A 25942-nucleotide genomic window follows, 5' to 3' on the forward strand; every position below is an offset into this window, starting at 1 on the left:
TGTGCATTTCATGTGTCTTATTGGCTCTGAATCTTCTAAGGAAGGCTCCTCTGAATTCTTTCCAGGAGTGAATGCTTCTTGATGGGATCCTGCTGAACCATCTTTGAGCCCCCCTTTGAGGGTCGAGGCGAAGAATCTGGATTTGGTTAGGTCGTTGTAGTAATATATCTGAGCTATCTGTTCGAAGTAGTTGAGGTGCTCTTCCGAATCCAACAATCCATCGAAAGAGTCAAAGTTGTAATGCTTGAGATTTTTCTGTCTGAGGATGTCTTCTAGGGAGTGACTGAAGGGCGTGAGGGTCTCCCCAACTTCCAACCCGGAATCTTTTTCCATTTTTCTCTGGAGCTCATAAATCATGTCTTTTAGGTCCTTCTGCCCCTCCTCTTCATCGTCAGAAATCAGCTCGGGGGTAGGGTCCCTCCGAGTTCTTTTACCTTTTGTTTTAGCCAAGAGCCTCTCCTCTTCCAACTGCATTCTTTTCTGAATTTTTTGCTCAAGCTTTTCCTCTTCTTCTCTTCTTATATGTTCCCTCATTTCTTCCAACTTTTTCTTTCTGGTTGCTTCTATCTCCTTCTTACTAGGCTCTTTTTTATTCTTTTTTGCCTTAGTTCCGATTCGGTCGAAGACAAATCTCCTAGATTGCTGAGAATCCCCAGATTCTTCTTGCTCCTCATCTTGCTCATATTCTATCTAAGCCCGGGTTTGTTCATCTCTGTAGAGTCTGATTGCTTCAGCCAGTTCATGGCTTGTTAAGTTGGTCATATGCTCCTCTGCGACTGGAACATTGGTGTACTTATAGTGATTGAGCTCTATGACATTTCTGGCATCCCGGGGTGTTATCAGCCTTTCCAAGACCGGGGTGTGTTGTGTCAATGGTTGCTCCTGGAGGGTCTCTCGATCTCCCCCAGGTTCATGGGACTGAGACTGGTCCTGATCCTGGACCTGGGTACTGGTTGAGTGCCTACCAACTGTGCTTTTCCTGGTCTTGCCATTACCACAATTGTACAAACAACTGACCAAGATTTGAGGCTAAAAATGTGGATCTAAGGTTGCTTTTTTGTAGATTACAAAAAGTTTCCAGAACAACAGCAAACAAACTTTCTGGACTTTGCTAACAATAATACTAAACAAGAACAGCAGGCTCTAGAACACAAAGAAAATATGCAAGCTAAAGCAGTTCTGGGTTTTAAAACTATCAAGATTACCAAACCCCAGGCTCCAAGACTATCAAGATTATCAAACCCTAAACAACCAAAATTAACAAACAAGAGCAGGCTCACACAAACGTGGCCTAAAGTAACGAGCTCACACAAACGTGGCTAAAATGAACATTCATATTCAAGAAAGGGTATGGTTGCTTTTGTTCTTACAGGTTTAAGATGTGGACTCTCTTGAGAGTTTGCTGATGAAGGTGAATCCAGGGTAGGCCTGTCAATGGATCGGGTTTGGATCGGATCGGCCTAAATTCATATTCATATCCATTTATTTTTTCGGATTCGGATTGAGATCGGATCGGCTCCGGATTTTTTATAGGCCGATCCATATCCGGATCCGTTCGGATCACGGATTTCGGATCGGATATCCGCTCCATTTATGTATATTTATTTTTTAACTTAAGTTATTACAATATCTAATCTGAAATTGACAGTTCCGAAAAATATTAATAAACAAGTAGAATACAATGAAGTCCAAAGATAAATTACAAACTACAATACGATTTTTGAAACAAACATACTATTGGGCTGTACACTATTTTAAGTTTAACAATGAAAAAATTGATGTTGCGAAATGAAAGTGTTATATGAATTGAGACTTGGGTCATGCGGCTCGAAACGGTAAAAGAATTAGGGTTATAGAAATGGACTGAACTAAAGAGACCGAACCAAACGAAATATAAATAATGAGACTTGACTAGAGGATAATACGTTTAAAATTATAATTATTAAAAATTATTTTTAGTACATTATATATATATACCGGATCGGGTTATTAACGGATCGGATCGGCCTAAATCCATATCCGCTCCATTTATAATCGAATTTTTCTTATCGGATCGGATCTCGGATCGGATTTTTAATAAATCGATCCATATCCGCTAAAATGGCCTCGGATCGGATCGGGTCGGAACGGATTTTCGCTCCATTGACAGGCCTAATCCAGGGGCACCGAGACCCAAGGATGGAGGCCCCTCCTTCTAGCGCCAATGATAACTTCGGTGAGCGGGCGGCTCCGTCCGACGCCGTCCCTGGACCTTCTGGGTATAAAGGAGGTGTAGCTGCTGGTTGGGTGCCTGCAAAACAACACCGGAAGGGGGGTTTGGCTCCCACGGCGCCTCCGGTGTAAAAATAAAAACAGGGTTTTGGAGAAGATGAAGATGTATGTGTGTGAATAGAGAGGCTGATGTGTCTGTGTATGGATATGAGAGAGTGAGTATGTAAGAGTGTGAATATTTTCCTAACCCCTAAACCCTTCAGCCTTGGGGGTATTTATAGCTCAAAGGTAGGGTTTAGGGGTTGTTACCTCTAAATCAGGGTCGTTGGATCTTGGGAGCAGAGGACGCCTGGCTTGGGTGGATTGCTCACACGTGTCCAGGGAAGGACCACCTCCAGGGTGTCCTAACGGCCTTCTGACACGCGTCGTGCTTGTCTGGTGTGCTGGTTGTTGATAGCTGTCACCGTCACGTGCCCACGTACCCTTCCTTGGCGGGTTGTGGGATGTGCATGTGTTTGCTGGGACCCCCCTCATGGTGGTCTTAGCCCTGATCCGGATCCAGGTAGGCAGATGATCCGGGTCCCGGGTTGGATCCGGATCCAGGTCCCGGGTTGGATCCGGATCCGGGTCATGGGATGAACCCGGGCCTGGTCCCTGTACTTGATTGTTCAGGGAGAGGGCGGTCTTGGTCCATCGGTCGAGTCTGGTATCCTTTAGATCCAGGTTGAATTCTAGCTGAGTCTCTTATACCCTACCATTAACCACTGTAACAAATATTTTCATATATGTTAAATGAATGAGATCTATTTGCCTATTTTTGAAAATTAAGTTGCATCTGGTAGCCATTGGCTCTGACTTCCTATGTTGTAACAAGGATTTTACAGATGAGAAGTTTGTAAACTTTTCTGTGTACTGATTATAATCAAATTATAATGTAACAACGTAACGAATGTGGTTCGGCTCATAGGGAGGGGCGGGATTTGTAGACCGCAGATGAGACATAATATGAGAGGTTCAGTTTTCGGATCAGAGTAGTCGGTAGCAGTTCAGTTTTAGACTTGGTTAAATTTCCGCTTGAGCACAATTTTGAGAGTCAGGTCATCAAAAAAATATTCATCAATCAGTAGGGAACTCATCATGGGCAGATTAGACTTGTGTCTAGGCCCGACGTGTAAATGCTAGGACCCCTGAAACTGATTTTGACTAAAATCCATAAATTTCAAGGTCCGCCTTGCGATCGAGCTAAGCATGTAAAAGTTTGGCTCAGAAAATGGAAAGAAACTTGAACAAGTTTACAACAAGCGGGTGGAGGGGTAAAACTTATAACAAAAGAGCGATTACCCCGTGAACAACGCCAAGTTTTGGTAAGACGAAATTTAACAAAATTTAAAGATTGAAGTCAATCATAACAATTTTCTTAGAAATCATACTAAAACATAGCCAAACTTGGTTCATTTGTTACGACCTAAGGGCCAAACACATAAGAAACTTTGACACCAATGATAAAGTATCTTGATCAGTTCACTGTTTGATTGGTCTAATACAGGCAAACAATTACCATGCACTTCAAAAAATCTAATCTTATCTCCGTATTGCTTTTAATCTCAGTTATCATAAAGAATTTTCTAAATAGTCACAACCCACAATAATATGTACCATTTTCTTTTGCACATCCTCGGCGCAAGAAAAACAAAAAGCTTGAGTGCCTAGTTTCTGGATTAAATGAATGAAAATAAATTAAAAGTAGTCCTCAGTATATGTGATTTTAAGATTCTTCAACAGGAGTTTACTTGCATATAAGTTAGATATGCAAAAATAGCAAAGTTGACACGAAAGAAACATCATTGGCTGGTAAGCATAAACTCTATACAACTCAATCTTAACAATGGAATGTATCACTTATCGATCTTTTTCTGAAAATGAAAGGCTGGACGATATCATATATGCTCCAGAGGGCCTATCTAAAACCGCTGCATTACTAAAATCACCCAACTTATGCATGAATTTGTATTTAGACTTGCAGATATTCATGTATAAGATATGATTGTATGAGACATGTAATCAGAAAAGAAATCTCTTTTCGAATAATACTTGTAGTGATCTCTTTCTTCCAGCCAAAGGATTCCTCAAGAATGGATATCCACCCATCACAAACAAAAAGGCATCAAAAGCTACTTTCATACTATTGACTAATTAGGCACTACCCCTTACGTCTAATAACAATATTAACTTGTCATCATCTTCTTTTTGTCCCACTCAAATTCCTTTCCACGGCCAGCTTTCATGATTTAAATCGCGCACACTATCATGAACCGTCCCCTCTAATATACATTGCCTAAAATTCTGTTTGGCTAATTATTCTAAGGTACATACAGAAAACAGCACATTTGCAAGATGACACTGACCTGAGAAAGATAAGCAGAAAACGCTTTTCTCTCCGCAAAAATATTCTTTACATGCCCCCACACCGTCTGCCTTTAAAATATTCTCTAACCATTCACAGATCAATGACATATATAATACATTGATTCTGAAATCATTCTCTCCACCCTGTATAGAAAACTTCTTTTTGGTTTTCCACCTCCCCTTCCTCCAGGCAGTCATGATGAATCCACCAGAATTGGAGGTATGCTTCAAATCCTTGAGTATTTCATGCAACAGATCATATATGTAACTAGTATTAGCATTTAAGCTTTTCTATTGTAGTTACTTTTGACCATGTTCATATCGAAATTTGCAGAAACCGAGAGTAACTGAGATACTGGTCCGGATGGACTGCAATGGATGTGTACAGAAGATTAAGAAGGCTCTACATGGGATCAATGGTGAGTAAAACATGCTCTGTTCTGCCATGTTCATACTTATTGTCTCGGCACTATCTTAACCACTTCTCCCTTGTAATTTTGATTTTCCACAGGTATATATGATATGTATGTTGATTTTCCTCAACAGAAATTGACAATAATTGGGTGGGCCGATCCTGAGAAGATAGTTAAGGCCATTAGAAAATGCAGAAAGACAGCCACCATCTGTTCTCATTCAGAACAAGCTCAATCAACAGATTCGCCGCCTGAAGGGGGGCAACCACCCACAGAACAAGCAAACCCCCCTCCACCAGAAGGTCCACCCGCTGAACCATCCCAGCCAGGAGAGCAACCAAAAGACCCACCACCACCAGAAAATCCACCAACAGAGGTATTACCACCACCTCCAGCTACTGATGCAGCCCCACCAGCAAGCCAACCAGGACAACCTAGCGGAACCAAAGATGTTGAAGAGGTACATGTAATATATCACCACCCCCCGGACTATGGCTACAGATACAACTATGGTCCTAATGTTCATGGATATGGTGGACAAGGAAGCAGTGTCATAAATGCTCCAGGTATTCAAGCAAGTAACTACCAAGCTGCTGGTCCAGGAATTAGACAGCAAGCACCCTCGCCAATATATGTGGCTCACAGCTATAATACATATAAGCCATCACCATATGTCACTGAATATCTGTCTCCACCACAATATTCACAAGAGCCCAGTAAACCAGAACCACCACAACATGTGCACTACAGTGAACCAGAGCCCCCAAAGGTTTACAGTAGGCCGGAGCCACCACAGGTTTACAGTAGACCAGAGCCACCACAGGTTTACAGCAGACCAGAGCCTACACAAGTAATAAATTACAGCAGACAAGAGCCACCACAACACATGAACTACAGCAGGCCAGAGCCACCACAACACATGAATTACAGCAGACAAGAGGCGCCACCAGTAGTTAATTACAGCAGACAAGGGCCTCCACAATACATGAACTATAGCAGGCAAGAGCCACCAAAGTACTCATATTACAATACACCAGAGCCACAGCAATACACGTATTACAGTAGACTGGACCAATACAGTGAGGACTATCGCAATGGGAATCGCAGTGGAAATATCACTTCGGTGTTTAGTGATGAAAATCCAAATGCATGTAGAATAGTCTGAAAACAAACAAACTCTGCCACCTAAGAAACCTAACCAAAAAGTTAATGGACAATGAGCAACACCGTAAAACCATTAACAATTCTGGATGAGTAATATTTGCTAACAAGCATTTGCTGATGCCAAGGGAAGAATAAGATTCTTAGCTTGTAAGTGCGGGAAGAATTTGTCCTACATTCCACTACTTTGAGATCTAAAAGATAATTTCTAGGAATCGTCTCGTGTTAAAAGTCCTAGAAATCTGTATAACTTGATTCTAAGCAAAGATTTTTTTTCATATTGATAATCATAGTCAATACTTGTTTTATGAAAAATTATCTTCGTTTTTTGACAGAATGAAAAATTATCTTCATACCAACTATTATGTCTCCTTCTACAAACTTGCCGAATAAAATTAATCTGTCCTCGAACTATTCCAATACGAGTAACACAATTCAGGATCCTATACACGGGATCACAGAGTACTCGTGATATTAACACACAAACAAGCACTGCAACATACTGATGCTAATCCTTCTTGTATGATATTAATAAAAGTGCACATCTACATAATTTTTTTAAAAAGTATAATAATCTGCTCCTTCCAATAGATAAACTAATACTGGTAAATCTATCTATATGATAAATCCTGAATCCACAATTACAACCCCTTTTTACACCCCTACCCCAAGACTTACTATTCAATTACATGAAATACCATTGAACTAACAAAATAAGCCATAATTTTTATGCACTTTTCTCACTGCAGGACCACATGTATAATACAAACTGCACAACTCAAACTCAAACTCAAACATAGCAAATTCAAATCAGATTTCAAAGTTTGAAAAATTGAACTTTACCGCCTGTGATGTTATTCGCCCCCGATTCGGCGTTTTTGAACCACGCCCTCGATTTGAATGTCTTTTTTTCATTTGAATCTTAATATCAAGTGTGTTTATACTTTATTTTTTTCTTTATAGATGTTTCAATCATGTATAAACTTGATTATATTGGAACGAAGCTTTGGTTTTTGTTTCTAATTTGCTAATTGGTTCTTGGCCATAAGTTGTTATCCTTTATTTCTGATTTTGTATATATACCATCAATTGTTTGATATAATGTATCACCGAAGTATGTTCTTTATTTTCAATTATAATGCTTACTTATTATCATTTTTTTATTAATTACTTATGGATTGTCATACTTATTACTAATTTGCAGATTATTTTCAAATTCTCACTTTACTACCCCCGCTATCTCCCCCAACCTTTCTCTTCACACGTCAATTTCATATATCAGACTTCAATATTTACATTTTGTTTAGGCATAATTATAAATTTTATTTTAATCTTTTTTCAATTTGATATGCAGGCACAAGACTTATATTTAGACCGTATTCCGACAAATAAGGTACCTGATTTGTCAGGCAAGTAGTTGCTTCCTCTTTCATTTCTTATAACATGTGTGTCATGTGTGTGAATAGTGTTTTACATATTTTTGATATGATTTAGTAGAATATTTTGAATATCATTGTTATGAAAAGTTAGATTTTGTTAATATGCTTCAAACAGTTTGAATATGAATATTTGTTTGTTCCTTCTTACAGGATAATTACTTTAGACATATGTTTGTATTTTTGATGAAAATGTCTAACCTAATTGTTGTTGCATTGATATGTGCTTTATAAAGGACTCGGTCAATTATTTTACTCAAGGTGCCTAAATGATTTTTTTGACTTTGTGAAGAAGTAATTAGACAAACTCTTAATGTATTAAACGAAGCTATATTGAAGCTGGACAAAATGCTCAGTGCTACACTATTGAATGTTAGGAAATACAAATTGCTGCAAACATAAGAGTAATGGAAACACTCCTACAAATTCAAGTTAGCTTAAGTTTATAACACTAAATGATGAGATTCATGTTTCATTAAACTGATCTTCCCATTGGGCACAAGGCCAAAAAGGTGCAACAATTAAGTTTTGCTTTCAATTTTAATTTACCAAATATAACTTAACACATTGTAGTTCCATTACTTGCAGTTGTGTTAAGCTGAATTAGCGGGCTCACTGGCAGTTTGTATCAGCTTACAGTGTAAACCTATTTTAATAGCAGTCGCATAATTTACAAGTAATATTATTGATTTCAATATTTGTAGCGTCTTTATACAAATAAATAGTGTGCTGCAGTATAGAACTATATATGGCTTAAAGAAATAATATGTTTGGTGAAATATGAAGTTAAATCAACCACGTGCACTGCCTAATCTTAATTGACTGCCAAATAAAGTTGAATCCGAAATTCCAAAGCTGAAAGGAGCTGAAAGGAGGTTGTAGGTTCTGTGGAAGGTGATTTGTTAGCTATACTATAAACAACCTTTTAAATGATATTATATTTTGGTCTTCTTTAACATGTTTAGACATCGGATTGTTTCTTTTGGTTGATTGCAGAAGTTAAGCTCAAATGGACAGACTTACGCAAAAAACAATGAGTTTTAAGATCAATGATCAAGCAAAGTTGAAAGACTGAGAAACAAATCTTTTAAAGACATTATATCTATGGTTTTTAAAAATATTTTTAGTTTATAGATGCTGAAACATTTTTAGTTGTATGTGTAAATTTGTAATGATGGGTTACTTTTTTCGAGGAATAAATCATATTTATTATAATTGATATTAGAATAAGTTACTTGCATATTAAATTAAAAAATTTTAAATATGAAACTAATCCATGTTACATCAATATTAAACGCCAAGCGTAGCGGGCAAAAATACTAGTATACATACATGATGGTCTGATTTTCTAGAATAATTTTTTTGCTAATTATATATAGAACATCTTAATGATAGTTGACTTACACTAAACGGCATAGAAATACCCTGGACAAGAGATTTGACATGAACTTACGAAATTCATTATAAGAATACACAAAATGCCTAGTCCACGGCCTTAAACAGGAAACAGGAGGCTCAATCCTTATTTAGTTAGGCTGATGAGTGATAAATCATCACGAATGTGATGAACCTACCACATAATGTGAACATGGTCAATGAAACTATCTAGGAAAAACAGGGTGACAAGAGAAAAGGTTGGGGAGGGGTGAAAAAGCTTATTTGTTCTAAATTCTGATTCGACAGAAATTATTTCTTTTTATGTTCGTGAACTTGTAAAGAAGTGGAATACTTGAATTTAAAATATACTGCTGCAATATATGACTCCAAGGATTATGTACAAGTTATTGAAATCATTAATATATTGCTAGCTATCTTAGGCAAAGAACACACTCTCACAGTGCAGTGTTGCTTTAGTAATCAGTTTCAAACTGTAAATTGAAAGTAATGCAAAAACACATCCAACATCTTAACAGCATAAGCAGGGACAAGAAACTGAGAAAGGGCAATCGATTTGGCAAGTAATTCTAACAATCGATTTGGCAACATCTTAAACAATCTGAGCTGTTACAAGTTGAAAGCATGCAGTCAGCTGCAATGAAGCCACCTCTTTCAATTTAATGTAAAAAAATACTAAGATTGTTTACAACTAGTCTACTCTAGTCAAGATATTTAAGTTCCTGTCTTAAACATTACCATATGAAAACGGAACAAATCCAATTCTAGTGATAGAATTCTAATTTTAAAATTTCAGATAGAGGGCACATTAATTTTTAGATGATGAACACATAGACACATGCATTAAAATGTACTTTTATTACCACTAATTTCTACATAAGCAGCGTGTATTAGTAGAAACATATTTTCCAGGAGTGAGCAAATGTCTGGTCTCGCCGTTCAGAAATCTAACATTGAGCATGATTGTTTGTTGACAATTTCAAGTAAACAAAGAAAGAGCTTTAAAATGGTTCAAACTAAAGCAGTTTGAGTAATTGACTCTTTAACACAGGAGATACCAAAGATATGTGTACGAAATGTCAAACCTTGTACACATATTCAAGCATTCCTCACATGCAATGCAGTTACCATGATTGGGTAACATTCTTTTGGGTGCAAGATCTGCTAAAAACATTACAAATCGTTTTATTAATTAAACTTTGGTAATTGAAAAGATCACAAACACCAATAAATAATCCAATGTATATTTCTAGGAATCCAACTAGTTTACCCGGTTTCTCACATACCTAACAAAGCTTTCAACAACTTGTAGGCACACAAAAGCTGTACTTGCTCTCTATCTGAAACATGAAATCATGGTCAACCAAATGCATTAAAAGAATAAACTGAGCCGGATCAAAATCGACTCAACTTAACTCCTACTATATTCAAATACATTCAGTTAATCCGAGTTCTAGACTAGTCTGACTCGGAGTCAGCTCGAGCTCGATAAAATAGTATACAATGATCATTAAGAATCAGAATCGGGAATGATGATGAAGGGTATGAGAATGGGATAAATGAGAATGAGAATAATATGAAATCAAGGGGGAAGGGAGGGTATGCTTTACTTAGCTAGAGCCAACGATGTTCCCGTTCCATACAAACAAATTACTAACCCATACAATAACACATGGAATTGAACTTCCGATTCCCATTAACCGGGTTCATTATCTATTAACAAAATACCCCCTTGACAATATTGAGTTGGTCTTGCTATAGGGTTTACAACTAACTTTTAAAATTTCGAGTTGGTCAAACTCGATTCAAGCTCGACTGGGACTGAAAGCTAGTTAAGAGCCTTGAACTCGATTCATGTAATACATGAGTGGAGTTTGTACTTGCATAGACAGCATTATATTTACTGCGTAACCACAGAAGCTATACATGATCCAAAAGAATAAAATAGAAGCTTGTTTCTGTGAAACATTTTATGTGACAACCCTGACAAATATTTATATTATGACTTGTAAGCACTGCATAGCCAAGTGCCAGGACCGACCGCATGTTAGAATTCATTGGATGGTTTTGTCCTTGTTCATTAAGTGCTAAAATTTATTCGCTGCAATTGCTAATCTACAATTGCTCGTCACGCTTAGATCGTATTGGATGATACTTCTATTTCCTTAATTTTCAGGACGGATAGCGCCCCTCTTGCAACATCTTCAACTTGATTGTCCCTGCTATTTCAGTCCAGAAGATCTACTTCTTCTTAATTTTTTCACTCTGCAGTCTGCACCAAGCCAATTTATGTTACTAGTAATTAAACATTTATTCAAAAACTACTTCTTTAATATCAAATTCCTTGTAGTAACTGAAGACATACAAGCATGTAATGCTGCAGCTAATGCAACATGGAAAAACAAAAACTGTATACAAAACAAATTGTTAGCTGCTTACAAGTCAAATAGAATAGTCAACCTGATTAGTCAAAGTTAGTTAGTTAGCTTAGCTGTTAAGTTTTAGTCCTGTATAAATACATGAAGACAACTTGTCATTTAGTTTTAACAAACTAATAAAAATCTCTCTCCTTTCTCTTATATCTTTCTCTTTTATATTTGCTTCTTTATAAGATCTACTAAAGTTTCAATGGAGATTACATGAACATATTAGGTTCCTGCAACTCTTTATGGTATCAGAGCTTACTGAAAGTGTAGTTTCGAGCGTATATATCTTCTCCGAGGCTTAATTGCATCACTTTCAGCAATTCAATTTCAGGTTTTATCTTCAATTTCCGCGCTAAAATCAAGTTTTTATGATTCGTTACTTCAGAATCTGTTACAAGTTCTTGTGAAATGTCAATTACTTGTGTTTTGTTGGAATTGCGATTTGGAGTATCATTTGTTGCTTATGATCTGTTTGATTAAAGGTTTTACGATAAGATTAGTGTTATCGTAGTAATGTTAGGTCAAAATTTGGGGAAAACAACTCGTACATCATATGCTAATGTTGTGATGAATACTTCTACTCAAAATGGTGAAAATAGGAGTGATAGCAGTAGTTCGACTCAAAGAAACATAGTCAATGATGAAGAAGTTTCAATTGAGTCAAATCTGCATCCTCACTATCTTCAAAACATTGATCATCCTGGTTTAGTGCTCATTGCCAAGAAATTAACCGGAACTGATAATTTTGGTCCATGGAAGCGTTCTATTACTATTGCTTTGTCAGCCAAGAATAAAATTGGTATTGTTAAGGGTTCTTATCCTCGGCCTAATGATGACTCACCTTTGAAAACACATTGGGATAGAGTTAATGATATGGTTATAAGTTGGATAATGAATACTGCCTCTGATGAAATAAGCAATGGAATGGATTTTGTTACTTCAGCTCAGGATCTTTGGAATGAACTACATGACCAGTTCTCCAGTGTTAATGGTCACAGGGTGTATCAAGTGTTAAAGGATTTACATGCCTTGGAACAAGGAGAGAAATCAGTTGAGATTTACTATCACAGGTTAAAAAACCTTTGGGATGAATACACATCTTTGGAGTCCATTGTGGCTTGTAAATGTGGTTATAAATGTGGATCTTCTAAACTTCAGGAAGATAGGGAACAGAGAAAGAAATTGCTTCAATTTCTCATGGGTCTTAATGATAGCTATTCTACAGCTAGAGGTCAGATTTTAATGATGTCGCCGTTGCCAACTATTTCACAAGCTTTTTCTCTTATCAAACAAGATGAAAAACAAAAACAAGGCAATCATATTTCAGTCTCTTTTCTTGGTAACGCTACTGAAATGAATTCTAAAGTAGCACAAACTGGTCATTCTGGTCAGAAACCTTACCAAGGCAATAAACCAACTTTGAAATGCACTTATTGTAATAAGGAAGGACATACTCGAGAACATTGTTTCAAGCTTGTGGGGTATCCTGATAAGAAAAAAGGCAAAGGGAAGAACAATGGTCCTGGCTTTACTTCTTCTGGTTTTCGATCACTACCACAAGCACAAGCAAACTCAAATGCATCTGCTGTTGCTAATCATATTGATGTCCATGGTTCAGGTAGTCCTCACTCTATGCAGCATTCTTCATCTGACTCTTCTGCTACTTTGGGACAGCTACAACAACAGGTTGCTCATATGAATCAAATGATGCTCCTTCTCATGCATAAAAAAGGCAATCTTTCTTCTCCTGAGGATCTATTATCATTAATGGCAGGTATGGCTTATTGCCTTCATACTTACATGCCAGAAATCTTGAGTCAAGTTTGGATTATAGATACAGGGGCTTCAAATCACATGTGTTGCAATAAGAATTTGTTGTTTGATATAGTCACAATTCCCACACCACTGAAAGTTGCTTTACCTAACAAATAAATTCTCTTAGTCACACAATTTGGTTCTGTCAAACTCAATACACACATTATCTTAAAAAATATGTTGTATATACCTGATTTCAATTGTAATCTCTTGTCAGTCTCTAAACTGACACATGACAATAATTGTTTTATCATTTTTCATGCCAACAAATGTGTCTTTCAGGACCAGACACAACCAAAAGCTCTAGCTACTGGTGAACACCATGATGGCTTGTATTACTTGCTTCAATCAAACTCTTCTTTCACATCTTCATTCGCTTCTGTGCATACTACTTGGGATGCAGCATCTGGACTCACTAATTCTAAGCTGTGGCATCTTAGATTAGGACATCCTTCAGATGTTGTATTAAAACGTGTTCATTCTCTTGAATTTTATGTTCCTACTTGTAAGAATGATTGTCCTATTTGTCCTATGTCTAAACAATGTAAGCTTTCATTTCCTAAGCAAAGTGAATTTCATGCTTCCAATGTTTTTGACTTGGTTCACATGGATGTTTGGGGGCCTTACAATACTTGTACTACTGGTGGTGCTAGATATTTTCTTACCTTGGTAGATGATCATACTAGGGCTACGTGGGTATTTCTCATGACTACTAAACAACAAGTCTTCTCTATTTTCAGTGCTTTTCTTGCTTACACACTAAATCAATTTGCTAAATCAGTTAAGATGATTAGAACTGATAATAGGAGTGAGTTTTTTAACTCTTCTTTCAACTCTCTTTTGGAATCACTTGGTATTGTCCATCAATCTTCATGCCCCTATACACCTCAACAGAATTCTAGAGTCGAAAGAAAACATAGACACCTGTTAGAAATGGCTAGGGCCTTACGGTTTCAATCCGGTCTTCCTGTCAAATACTGGGGGGATTGCATCCTAACTGCAACCTATCTCATTAATAGGCTACATTCTCCTCTTCTTCACTACAAAACTCCTTTTGAATTGTTACATAGGCAGTTACCAGATTATTCACTTTTGAGAGCTTTTGGTTGTCTTTGCTTTGCATCTATCCATGATACGGATAAGTTTGCTTCCAGGGCTGTTAGGTCTATTTTTTTGGGATATCCTTTACATCAAAAAGGTTACAAACTACTTAATCTTGACACACATTCTGTTTTTGTGAGTAGACATGTTGTCTTTCATGAACAAACTTTTCCTTATCATACACTTTCTTCGACTACTTCATATTCAACTTTAACTTCTTTCACTGATTGGTTATGTTCCAATTCATCTTCACCTTTTGTCAATCCTCTTTCTGTTAACAAGGATATATCTTCATCTGACATTGATTCTGTGGTACCAATTAATAATCAGGATTTAGATTTTATTGATCCTGTTCATATTGATAGTCCTGAATCTGTCAATGGTATTACTAATACTGGTACTCCTGATAGGCCTATACCTGTTACACAACCTGAATCTAATGAGTCTATACCTGTTACACAACTTGTTAGACAATCACACAGGTCTCACAGGTCTCTTGTTAGACCCAAATGGTGGACAGACTATCAAATTAATGGTCCTACTAAAGCACATCTTTGTTCTTCTGGAGATTCTGCTTCTAAGCCTATCAATATAGAACCAACTCATTATTTTCAAGCCATTCAAAATTCAAAATGGATTGAGGCCATGGAAAAGGAGTTACAAGCTCTTGAGAGCAACAACACATGGTGCTTAGTTCCTTTACCTGGTGGGAAGAAAACTATGGGATGTAAGTGGGTCTACAAAATTAAGTACCATCCTAATGGGGAAATAGATAGGCATAAAGCCCGACTGGTGGCAAAAGGATACACTCAGTCAGAAGGGATTGATTACCATGAGACATTTGCACCTGTAGCAAAGATGGTTACCATTCGAACCCTTTTAGCAGTTGCAGCAGCAAAAGGATGGATAGTTGAGCAGTTAGATGTCAATAACGCATTTCTTCACGGGGATTTAAATGAGGAAATTTATATGAGCTTGCCTTTGGGTTACATTAAGAATCCTTCTATCCCTAACCTTGTTTGTAAGCTGATTAAGTCCATTTATGGGTTGAAACAAGCGTCTAGATGTTGGTTTTCTAAACTTGCTAATTTCTTACTAGAAGCAGGGTATCAACAATCCAAAACAGATCATTCTATGTTCACTTACAGTCAAGATGATGTGTTTTTAGTCATAATCATTTATGTGGATGACATTTTGATTTCTGGCAACAATCAGTTTGCCATCTCAAGTCTGAAACAGTCATTGGATGTCAAGTTCAGCATCAAGGATTTAGGTAGCATCAAATACTATCTAGGACTTGAAATTTCCAGAAATATGAATGGGATTTTTGTTACTCAACAGAAATTTATACATGATCTGCTAGCTTCTGCTCATTTGACAGACTGCAAACCTCTTTCTGTTCCTATTGACCCTCATCTCAAATTGTTTGACAATGGTAAATCAGGGCAATTGATTTCTAATCCTTTTCTTTACCGAGCATGGGTTGGTAAGTTACTATACTTGAATTCTTCTCGGCCTGATATTACTTATTCAGTTCAAATGCTCAGTCAATATTTACATGCTCCAAGGGAGAAGCATATGGCTGCATTAATAAGGGTTCTCAGATATCTCAAATGGACTGCTTCTCATGGGTTATTTTTTCCGGCAAAAAATTCTTTAGTACCAACCATGTATAGTGACAGTGATTGGGCTGGAGATGCCAATGATAGAAAATCAGTAGGAGCTTATAGCTTAATGCTTGGTGATGTTGTTGTATCCTGGAGATCGAAGAAACAACAGGTAACTTCCAGAAGCTCTGCGGAAGCTGAGTATAGAGCTCTTGCTGATGCTTCTTGTGAAGTGATTTGGTTTCTTAATTTGTTGACAGAATTACGTGTTAAGGTTTCAGGACCCGTTCCAATGTTTTGTGACAGTAAAGCTGCTGTTGATTTGACTGCCAATCCCGTATATCATGCTCGAACCAAGCACATTGAGTTGGATTGTCATTTTATTCGGGAGAAAATTCAGGCTGGAATAGTTAAAGTTCATCAAATTCCTACTCTACAGAATGCTGCTGACATTCTAACCAAGGGTCTTGGCAAAACTCTTCATTGGTCCTGTGCTTTCAAATTGGGCATCACTTTTTCATCTATGCCTCCAATTTGTGGGGGAGTAAAGGGATATCTGTCAATGGGGAGGCTGAAGACATACAAGCATGTAATGCTGCAGCTAATGCAGCTAATACAACATGGAAAAACAAAAACTGTATAAAAAACAAATTGTTAGTTGCTTACAAGTCAAATAGAATAGTCAACCTGATTAGTCAAAGTTAGTTAGTTAGCTTAGCTGTTACAACTTGTCATTTAGTTTTAACAAACTAATAAAAATCTCTCTCCTTTCTGTTATATCTTTCTCTTTTATATCTGCTTCTTTATAAGATCTACTAAAGTTTCAATGGAGATTACATGAACATATTAGGTTCCTGCAACTCTTTAGTAACCCACTATGCCATGAAACTAGACACATATTAGCGGTCTTCATGACCCATTCTGTGAACACCAATAGTAAGGAAGTAAGGTGTTATTGATTCCCTTAAATTTATTAAATAAATAATGTTGAAGTTGAAGTCTTGATAGCATATGATTCTACTGTCAACCTAGACATACAGATTCTAATTTTAGTGCTCTTTCTGTTCTGGACTCAAATATCGGATAATCACAGTTCCCTCTTTGCAAACTCCAATAATTCTCGGGTTTTGTATAGTTCCTGCTCCGGTAGTAAGGATAGCCATGTGCCAGATAGTCCGACGGATTGAAAACTGGGATCTCTTTTGTTGACGAATTGAAACTTGAGAATTCTTTCCGTGATGCAGCATTGATCTTCAAGCATTTCTCTATCACTCCTACCTCTTCCTTGAACTTGGCTTTGATGTCGTTCATTCCTTGTGAATTCTTACTAGACCTGAACCTCTTTAAGCTAAATAGCGCCTTCAGCTTTTTGGAGTTTTTAACGGATGGAGGGCGTGCCACAGGTGGTAATTTGTTGCATTGGTTGCAGATATTTTTTCCCCTTTCCAAATCAAATGCTGCTCTTTTTGTCTCGTCAGAAACACATGCATATGCCTGTACGAATTATCCAAATTAGACACTCTAACCATAAATTACAATTATTAATGTTACAAGAATATTCAAACTATCAAGTGCTGTAAATGCATTGCCACCACACATAGGTTTGATTTAGACAGAACAGCTTGCTTCAGGTGCCTTGTCTTTTTCGAGTTTAACCAACAAATCTTATATTTGGTGAGTTGAGATAGTACTAACGTCATTGTCTTTAATCTCGCAGATACTACATTTAGTTGCCAATTACTGATAATTAGTTAACATCCTTTTCTGCTGCTGAGTCCTTTTAGGAACGAAAGCAAACCAAAGAATAAAGTGGAATTAGCTTCCAAGAGAGAATAAAATCAATGTAGTATTATACGAAAGGTTTAGTGCTTCTATTCTGGAGGAACCATCAAACATCATAAAGATCTGAAGAAATTATTATGTTTGCATGTATCCCTATCGATCATATATAGCAGGACTATCCAATTCCATCAATACTATCAAGTTGATTGAAATCTATGTAAATATAAAAGAGAACGGAAAATTCTTACATCATAGAGAAGCTTGAAGGCCATCCCAGCTTTCGGGTGCTTATTCTTATCAGGATGAAGCAACAATGCTGCATTATAACAAACATTCTTCACCAATTCATCAAAACAAACCAAATTATAAATCCACATACACATATATTCACATATTCAAACTTGCCGAATTTGTGATACTGCTTCCTAATGACATCCATTCCCACATTTTCTTCGACCTATCAAAAACCTTATTATAAAAAACACATTGTTTTCAAGAACCAAAATCAAAAATGTAGAACAACATAACCTACCTGAAGAAGAAGATACCAATCGATAAACGGAGAAGAAACGACATTATCGCGACGACGACGATGCCATTGAGCACAACCTATGGCACGGTTCGAAATGTTGCAAATGTTGATCACTAGCTGGGATTTTTGATCACCACCGTCTGATCTTTCTCCTATTCTTACCATTGTGAGAAATGAAGGACAATGATAAATTTAAGGAGTGGATGTATAAATAACAGAATGTGATATCAAGGTTTTGCATTAAAGAAGTTAACTAATAAGGTGGAACGGTTAAGGAAAAAAAGGGGCACACATTGCGGTACAAAATATTTATATTTTTTGAAAATTGAAATTAGCTTGGTATTGGTGAGAAGAAGCGAAGAGCCGGAGTGCTTCCCGTTAATCTATACACGTGGCATTTTATGAGTGGATATAGGAGAAGAAAAAATCACGCAATTGGTAAAATTTCAACTACACTAATTGCTGTATATACTTGTACTTAGTCCTTGGATCTTTCTGGGATTGCTAATTAAGCCCACTTTTTCAAATTTAATTTATGTTCCATACTCCCAGATGTTGAAATTCTTGTTTAAAGAAATATACCAAGATTAAAAAATTAAACAACATATTTAATCAAATTTATCGAAAAGAAAACGATAAATTTACTACGGTGGACTATGTTGATAAAGGGAGAAGGAGGATGGTTTTGAGGAAAAAAGAAAAAAGAAAGCATGGCATATTAGGGGCCAACATGTTTAATTCATATTTAGAATTTACGTAGATCCACCCGGTTATACATCTAGTAATGTTACCGCAACCAATGATCGGGTTTTCATAAACAATCGACAGAATTACAGAAACATAAAACTCGAATATGCGACAAAGTTCAGGATAAAACACCGATCGTCAATGTGCTCAGCCTGCTATGTTTTTTGAGTAATTAGTGGGTGGTTGATTAAGAATATTGTTCTGTTGTGAATGAGATTTGGTGGGGAAGATGATATTAAGAAATTAAGAGCATAGTACAATTCTGATTGGATTGGATTAAATGAAATGACAAGTCACCCGTGAAGGAGTCCTCCTACTTGCAGATTTATTCATATTTTGAGTATGCCATGGCATGGAGATGCTGTGACTGTGAGTGTGAACTGTTAAGAATGAGAGCCTAACATGAAAACTCTGTTTTACACTTTACTCCTCAACAGTATTCCCTTGAAATACTATAACCCTCACAAGGCTGTGTTTACTTAGGATAATGGAACCAAAATGAATGGGATTAAAATTACAAGCAAAATATTTGAAAAAATATATACATGAGAATATAGTTAATGAAAATGAGTGATTAAAATTTTTTTTATGTCGAAGATTGTATGAAAATTGATGTGCATGGGAATGTATCATTCCCTTCAAACACATGGGTTAGAAATTTAGTTTAAATTATTTGAAAAACTGAATGAAAGAATGAAAATTATAAACAATTCATCCAATTTTCCCAATAATAGTACAAATCTTACTTTATTCTCTCCCCATTTCATTCAATCAAGTGTTAAAGGATCTTTTGCCTCATGGTAGCCTGCTCCGGTCTCCTTACGAAACTTTCGTTATTGGGTTAGAAAATGATTGCAGGATTCACTGTGGCTAGGGGTGCACATGGGCTGAGTTGTGTCGATTTGACTCTTTTAATGACCCAACTCATTTAATATGGGTTATAAAAATATCAACACATTAATTTCAAAAAAATTATGAAACCCAACCCTATTAAGCGTATGATGGGTTGGGGCGGGTTGGGTTAATCGGGTTGAGTAATAAACAGAAGACAGATAAACAAGCATGCGGGTAAACTCTCAACAACTAGTAGATAATTTGCAGATAACAAGAACCATACAAGTGTAGTACAGAGGACAAGAATTTCAGTATAGTAAAGTATCTATAAATGCAAGTGGGAATACGAAAGCTACCAAAAGAATGTAAAATCCAAAATAATTTTACATGAAAAAATCAAAATGAAAAAAAAGGAATGAAAAAAATGTGCAGGATTGGAAGCTGGTGAGTGAATTATTAGTACTGTTCATATTCCGTGCAAATATATGCAAGTGGAAATGCTAAAATATTGAAGAGCTTGACACATACATTATTTAATTCTATCCCTAATTTCTTATAAATATCTTCAAAAGCACAATATATCCCAAATAGATCTTTTTCAAAGTGCAATACCTTTGTAAATACTTGCACATTTTCTTCACATAGCTGCATTTATACATATATAATGGCTAGGATAAGGTGGTGTGTTCTTGTCTGCAACATACTGTTCTACGCATCTGTATCTGCTGATCATGTTCAATGTGAGTCTTCTTTTCTCATATCTTTCATTGATTTTACAGCTTTTACAATAATTTGTTGTAGATTTAGAATACAGATCTTGAAACATATAAGATAACACTTGTGAAGTTCGACATTTATGTTTAGTTACTTCTTGATCTGTTTTGAGCTTTTATATCCCAATGGACTGGGCTTAGTAATAGAATCGGGTATAAAAGATATAAAATGGATTGGGTTTAGTAATAGAACCGGGTTGGGTTGGTTTAGATTTTTAAAAGGGTAAAATCTGACCCAATCCATTATTAACGGCTCAAGTAAAAAATTACCCAACCAACCCATGGGTTTAAACGGCTCGGTTTGAACGGCTCATTTTCGAGTCGGTTTGGGTTGGGTTGTGCGGGTTACGTAACCCATGAGCAGCCCTAACTGTGGCGAGCCCGTGACTTTTTTGTAATCCAAATTTTTTATCAATATGGATAATTCATAATTTTTAAGAATGTACTTTACTAAAAAAATAAATTATTATTACTATTATTATTTTAATGGTTAGTTTTCTTATTATATTATTTTCTTTATTTATAATAATTATTTTTATTATTATTTAATTGTTAACTCTACTAAGAACAAGTTCTTAATAATAAAATTTTAATTTTCTATTTTATGTCTATACTTTGTCATGTTACCTAGAACTAGGTTGAGTCAATCGGGGATGAGTTACACAGAGTCGATTGTGAAGGTTTCCGCATGTTGATTTAAAACGTGTATTTTAACTAATTTTTTCTCAACTTTTTTTCATCAAATTAGTTGAATTTTTCTCGATAAAAAATGCTTTTGGTTAGGTTTATTGAATGTTGGTTTTCGTTTTGTTTTACTTAGAATTTTCATACACACTCTATATTCTCTTTACTCATCAGTAAAATTATTTTTTAACCTTTTTCTTGCCATTTTATTTTCTTGTATGTTATGATGGTAGTAGCCTTAGATACATCCACCCATTCGTCCCTTCCTTTTTTTCTATATTAATTTTGATTATCGATGGGTTTATTTGTTTGAATTAGATTCAGATTTGGATTTAGTTTTAATATAGTTTTGGGCAGGATTGGTGGTTAGATTTGGTTATAATTTGAATTTGGTTTCGATTTTGATTTTGATGTAGTTTGTTATTTTGATTTTAGATTTTATCTTGGTTTTATATTAGACGGGGATGCAATTTGACGATTTTGATTTTGTGTTGGTTTATATTGATTGTTGGCTATTGTTTTCGTATACGTCATTGTAAAAATTTGTTGGTTTAAATCCAATATAATTGTATGGATTTGGTGATCAAAAATATAATTGGATTGGGTAATAATTGTATGGGTAAATAATTATTATTATAATTGGATTGAGTAATAATTGTACGGGTAAACAATTATTATAATCGGATTAGGTATGTCTTATTGGTTAAGTTTTGTGATAGCTATATATATGTTGTCGTGTTGTTTGATAGAAGAGATGAGTGTCTAAGACGTAGACTTAAGTATCTCTCAAGAGAGAATGCTTAAGTACTGTTAGGTTTAGGCAATCATTGATTGGAACCATTGAGTTGTTATGTATTAATTGTATTATTAATAATTTTTTGGATTAATAATAGAATTTTGGACGTGGTTTTTCGCATAATATATGTTATGTGTATACTCTATATTGGTATATTGAATCCCGTATGTTTGTGTGTGTTCCTCGTAACAAGTGGTATCAAGAGTCGAGTTGTTCATGATGGATTGGGTTGGAGGAAAATTCGAGATTCAATTTGTATGACAGAATACAATGATGGATTTGATGATAAGAATGTTGAATATAATTCTAACTACACAGCAACAATGAACAGTTATATATAATACCAAGAACAAGGCAAATAACCATATTACCATTTAACAAATTACAGTTGGGTCAATCGAATGATAAAAAAGTTAAAAGCTACTTCCAATCCAAGCCTAGGGATTTGCGATTCAAATTATTGGCCTTTATATCAATGTACCAAGAGAGATACCGAGTTAAAATATTGATTTGATATTACTTTTCTTTGCAATCCAGCACATTATGTAGCCATAGTAGCTGCGCTATTACTATATTTTTCCTTCAAGCAGAGTGTGCATGTGAGGGAATTATGAGTATAATTCTTATGAATGAGCACCACTTTTCCAATAGACCTTATGTGCCAAATAAAATATTAACATTTATAGCCAATACACAAATCATCAGAAAATATTTAATATTCTAAAACCATACATAATTAAAATTAGTTCTACATTAACTGAAAATAAGGTTCCAACTGAAAAGTACGGAAATATTGGTCAAGTATCTGAACAAACAAAGTCACTTGCAAAGCTGCAAATTTACTTCACCACTTTACGGAAAAACTTATGTCACCCTGATTCTCAATCAAGGTGAATTCTAGAGTCTTATTTTTCTTCAATATGTTATCTGAGATGAATTTATTCCATCCAGCTGAAAAACGGCCTTTTCCACCTAAAACAACTATAGTATGTTGTCATGTACCATTTCGAGTTATTATCTTGATCCTTTCACCAGACTCCCAATCACGTCTTCTAGGTTTAATATCTTCTGGAATACGCTATATTTAGCAAGAAAAATACATCAGTTGTAATATCCGGGATATATCATGTAATTATTTTTGCTAATAGATAATTATTATGTATGTTCAGTATCTATTCTGTGAATTATTTGTTAAGTGTTATATGTGTTTGGATGTTTAAAAATAATATTAATTGAGTATTTTAATTTTTATATGTCCAAAATAAAATATAGATAATTGTCATATCTTCCTAATTATTTTTATGTTGATTTATGATTTTATAGGAAATATATGGATTTTATAAAAACTTTTTCCAAGTATTTAAAAACTATTTTATACAATCGGGAACCAACCGACGTCATCCGTTTTTACGTTTTTATAAACCGAAACTCTTCCGAGAACTCCTTCCTAACCTAATTGCAATATTCCGAGCATTTTCCATGTTTCGACTTTTTCGATCCGGCGTACGGTTTGTCCTGTGCGGGTCTCGGTGCAACATTTTCGATACATTATTCGTTTCGGTAAATCAATAAAACTCGTATTTTCGATAAACGGGATTTTTTTATTAAACTATCACAATTATCACCTCGTAATACGTGTAACCAGGCGCTGAGACCAAGACCGCAGTACAAATTGTATTGATTTGGATAATTATCCCGAAAACCGGTATCGTTTGGATCAGTTTTTATAAATAAACGTACCATTTTGTATCTGGAATGATCCAATGGGAAACTAATTTTCCGTAATTATAAATAGCCTTTACCGTATTTTATTTCGTACCAGAAATCATTTGCAAATAGTATTTACAGAGTTTTTACAGAGAAAATACTATAATTATAAACTGTTCTTTGTAATCAAACACAAATTCGGAGGCGTTACCGATATCGGATTAAGGCGTGCATATACTCGAATCAAAGCTTGAAAAATTTTCTATCTGATTCTGCCATCAATTTCAACCCAGAATCAAAGGGTAATTTCCTATAAACTGATTTATATTTGAATTATTAAGAATTAAAAGTATGAATTTTTGTTCGAGCTATTGTTTGGATGATTTGATGCTTGCATATTGTAGATCTTTTCTTCCTGATCATTTTGGTATGTCATATGATCGATTTGGAGTTCAATAACATGTTCAAATTAGGGTTTGATTCTCGAATTGTATAATTAGGGTTTATATTTGTTTGAATGTTCTTGATTGAATTTGGGGGTTTCTTATTTAGGGATTATTAGATGTTCTAAAGGGATGGGTTTTGTTCCCCTTGAAATTTGCAATATATTCATATATAGCACGTTATCAGACGATTCCTGGATCGAACGGAGTTATCGTTTGAAGTTTCGCTGGATTTTATATAAACTCGTCGGCGACAAGTTTTCCTCGGGTTATTACGATCGATTTACAGCTTGTTTGATGGAATAAATTACATGAATAAGTTCCTAAGATTGTAATCTACGTTTCCCCATTTGTTTGGTCGTGTTCTGGACTGTTATTAGACTCGTCGGAAAGCTTCGAGTCGCTGGAAATGGCTGCGCCGGCGACGTGGGGAAGGGGATGGCAAAAATGCAGAAAAATCCCTGACCTTTCTGTGTTATTGCAAAGTAGTCCCTGTGTTTTAAAAGTTTTTAAAAACAAGATTTCTGTTTACAAAGCTGGTAAAAATAGTATTTATGTTTTATTAATTTTCAAAAATAGGATTTCTATTATAAAAATTGTTTTAAAAATTGTTTTTAATTTCCAAAAATTCTGAAAATGATTATTTTAATTTCAAAAATTATTTTTAATTCAAAAATAAATCTAGATTAATTAGTTAATTAATTTCAGTTAATATTTAATTGATTAATTGGTCAATTAATTTGAAAATTAATTGATTAATTGATTTAATTAATTATTAATTGATTTTAATTAATTATTTAATTAGATTTAATTATTTAAAAATGATTTAAAATTCCGAAAAATAGTTTCGAGCTTTAAAATATTATTTTAAATTGGTTTCAAGGCTCGATAATTATTATAAAATTGTTTTGAAGCCAGAATTGGCTAACCGTACCATGTTTATTACTTTAAAATTGATCCAACGACCCGTTTTAATTCTGAAAAATATTTTAAAAATTATTTTAAATACCCGAAAGCCTGTTTATGATCCGAGACTCCTTTATAAATAATATGTCGTTGATTATTTGACGTGTTATGTGTTATATGTGACTTGTTGTTTGACTGTCGATCTATATGTTCGATGTTTACTTGTCTATAGCGTGACTTGCAATCCGTTAATCGGATTTGGGTGAAACGAAGGGTAGATAGAAGTGTGTATCGAATAGTATCGTATAAGTTGTGTATTGCTAAATGCTTATGATATGTGAGCAGAAGAGGCAAGGCGTAGGAAAGGGAAATAGATAGTCGAGGAGTAGACAGTTGTGACTGGAAGTTAGTGCAGTATAGCAAGCTAGTACCAGGCAAGTGTTCTGAACTTTCTTGAGATATATTGTAGTTGATTGATAGTCCTGTTTTATATTGCAAGTGCTTTGAAGCACTGAACCCAAAACCCTGATTCCAGTTATTGATCTTAAGCCGTAAACCTTATTCTTTCTAAAGAATTGATTGTTGTACACCCAAATACGAACCACAAATATACGATACCACTCCACAAATACATACAAACTAAATACCAAGCACTGAATCGAATTAATTACATACTCAAACCATTGTACCTTATGCTTTGAAAGACCAATTCCTGGTAACCCTGAAACATCGATTCCTTTGTTATCCAATTCTTTCATTACCTAACA

The 25942-nt window shown here is 35.4% G+C and overlaps 2 protein-coding genes across 4 annotated transcripts; one reads left to right on the forward strand and one right to left on the reverse strand.

The window, feature by feature from the left end:
- The first annotated feature begins 4556 nt into the window (after positions 1–4556).
- On the forward strand, positions 4557–7672 carry LOC141659134 (uncharacterized). 3 transcript variants are annotated; one of them, XR_012549629.1, is made up of 4 exons: positions 4558–4837; positions 4952–5036; positions 5129–7123; positions 7546–7672. XR_012549629.1 is itself a non-coding variant. In XM_074465888.1 (3 exons), the coding sequence occupies exons 2-3, from the start codon at positions 4992–4994 to the stop codon at positions 6193–6195; spliced, it is 1077 nt and encodes a 358-aa protein (XP_074321989.1). In that variant the 5' UTR covers positions 4557–4837; positions 4952–4991; the 3' UTR covers positions 6196–7672. The 3 variants fall into 3 exon arrangements, 2 of the variants coding, with proteins under 2 accessions (XP_074321989.1, XP_074321988.1); XM_074465888.1 differs by having other exon boundaries at positions 4557–4837; positions 5164–7672; XM_074465887.1 differs by having other exon boundaries at positions 5129–7672.
- Positions 7673–16907: 9235 nt separating this feature from the next.
- LOC141661859 (uncharacterized) lies at positions 16908–18632 on the reverse strand. The gene is made up of 4 exons (XM_074468870.1): positions 18286–18632; positions 18159–18210; positions 18002–18069; positions 16908–17465 (listed from the first exon to the last, which is right to left on the reverse strand). Exons 1-4 carry the CDS (start codon positions 18448–18450, stop codon positions 16995–16997), a joined length of 756 nt encoding a protein of 251 aa, XP_074324971.1. The 5' UTR covers positions 18451–18632; the 3' UTR covers positions 16908–16994.
- Positions 18633–25942: the final 7310 nt, after the last annotated feature.

The sequence above is a fragment of the Apium graveolens genome, chromosome 5 (assembly GCF_009905375.1).
Source record: "Apium graveolens cultivar Ventura chromosome 5, ASM990537v1, whole genome shotgun sequence".
In the NCBI taxonomy this organism is placed as follows: Eukaryota; Viridiplantae; Streptophyta; class Magnoliopsida; order Apiales; family Apiaceae; genus Apium; species Apium graveolens.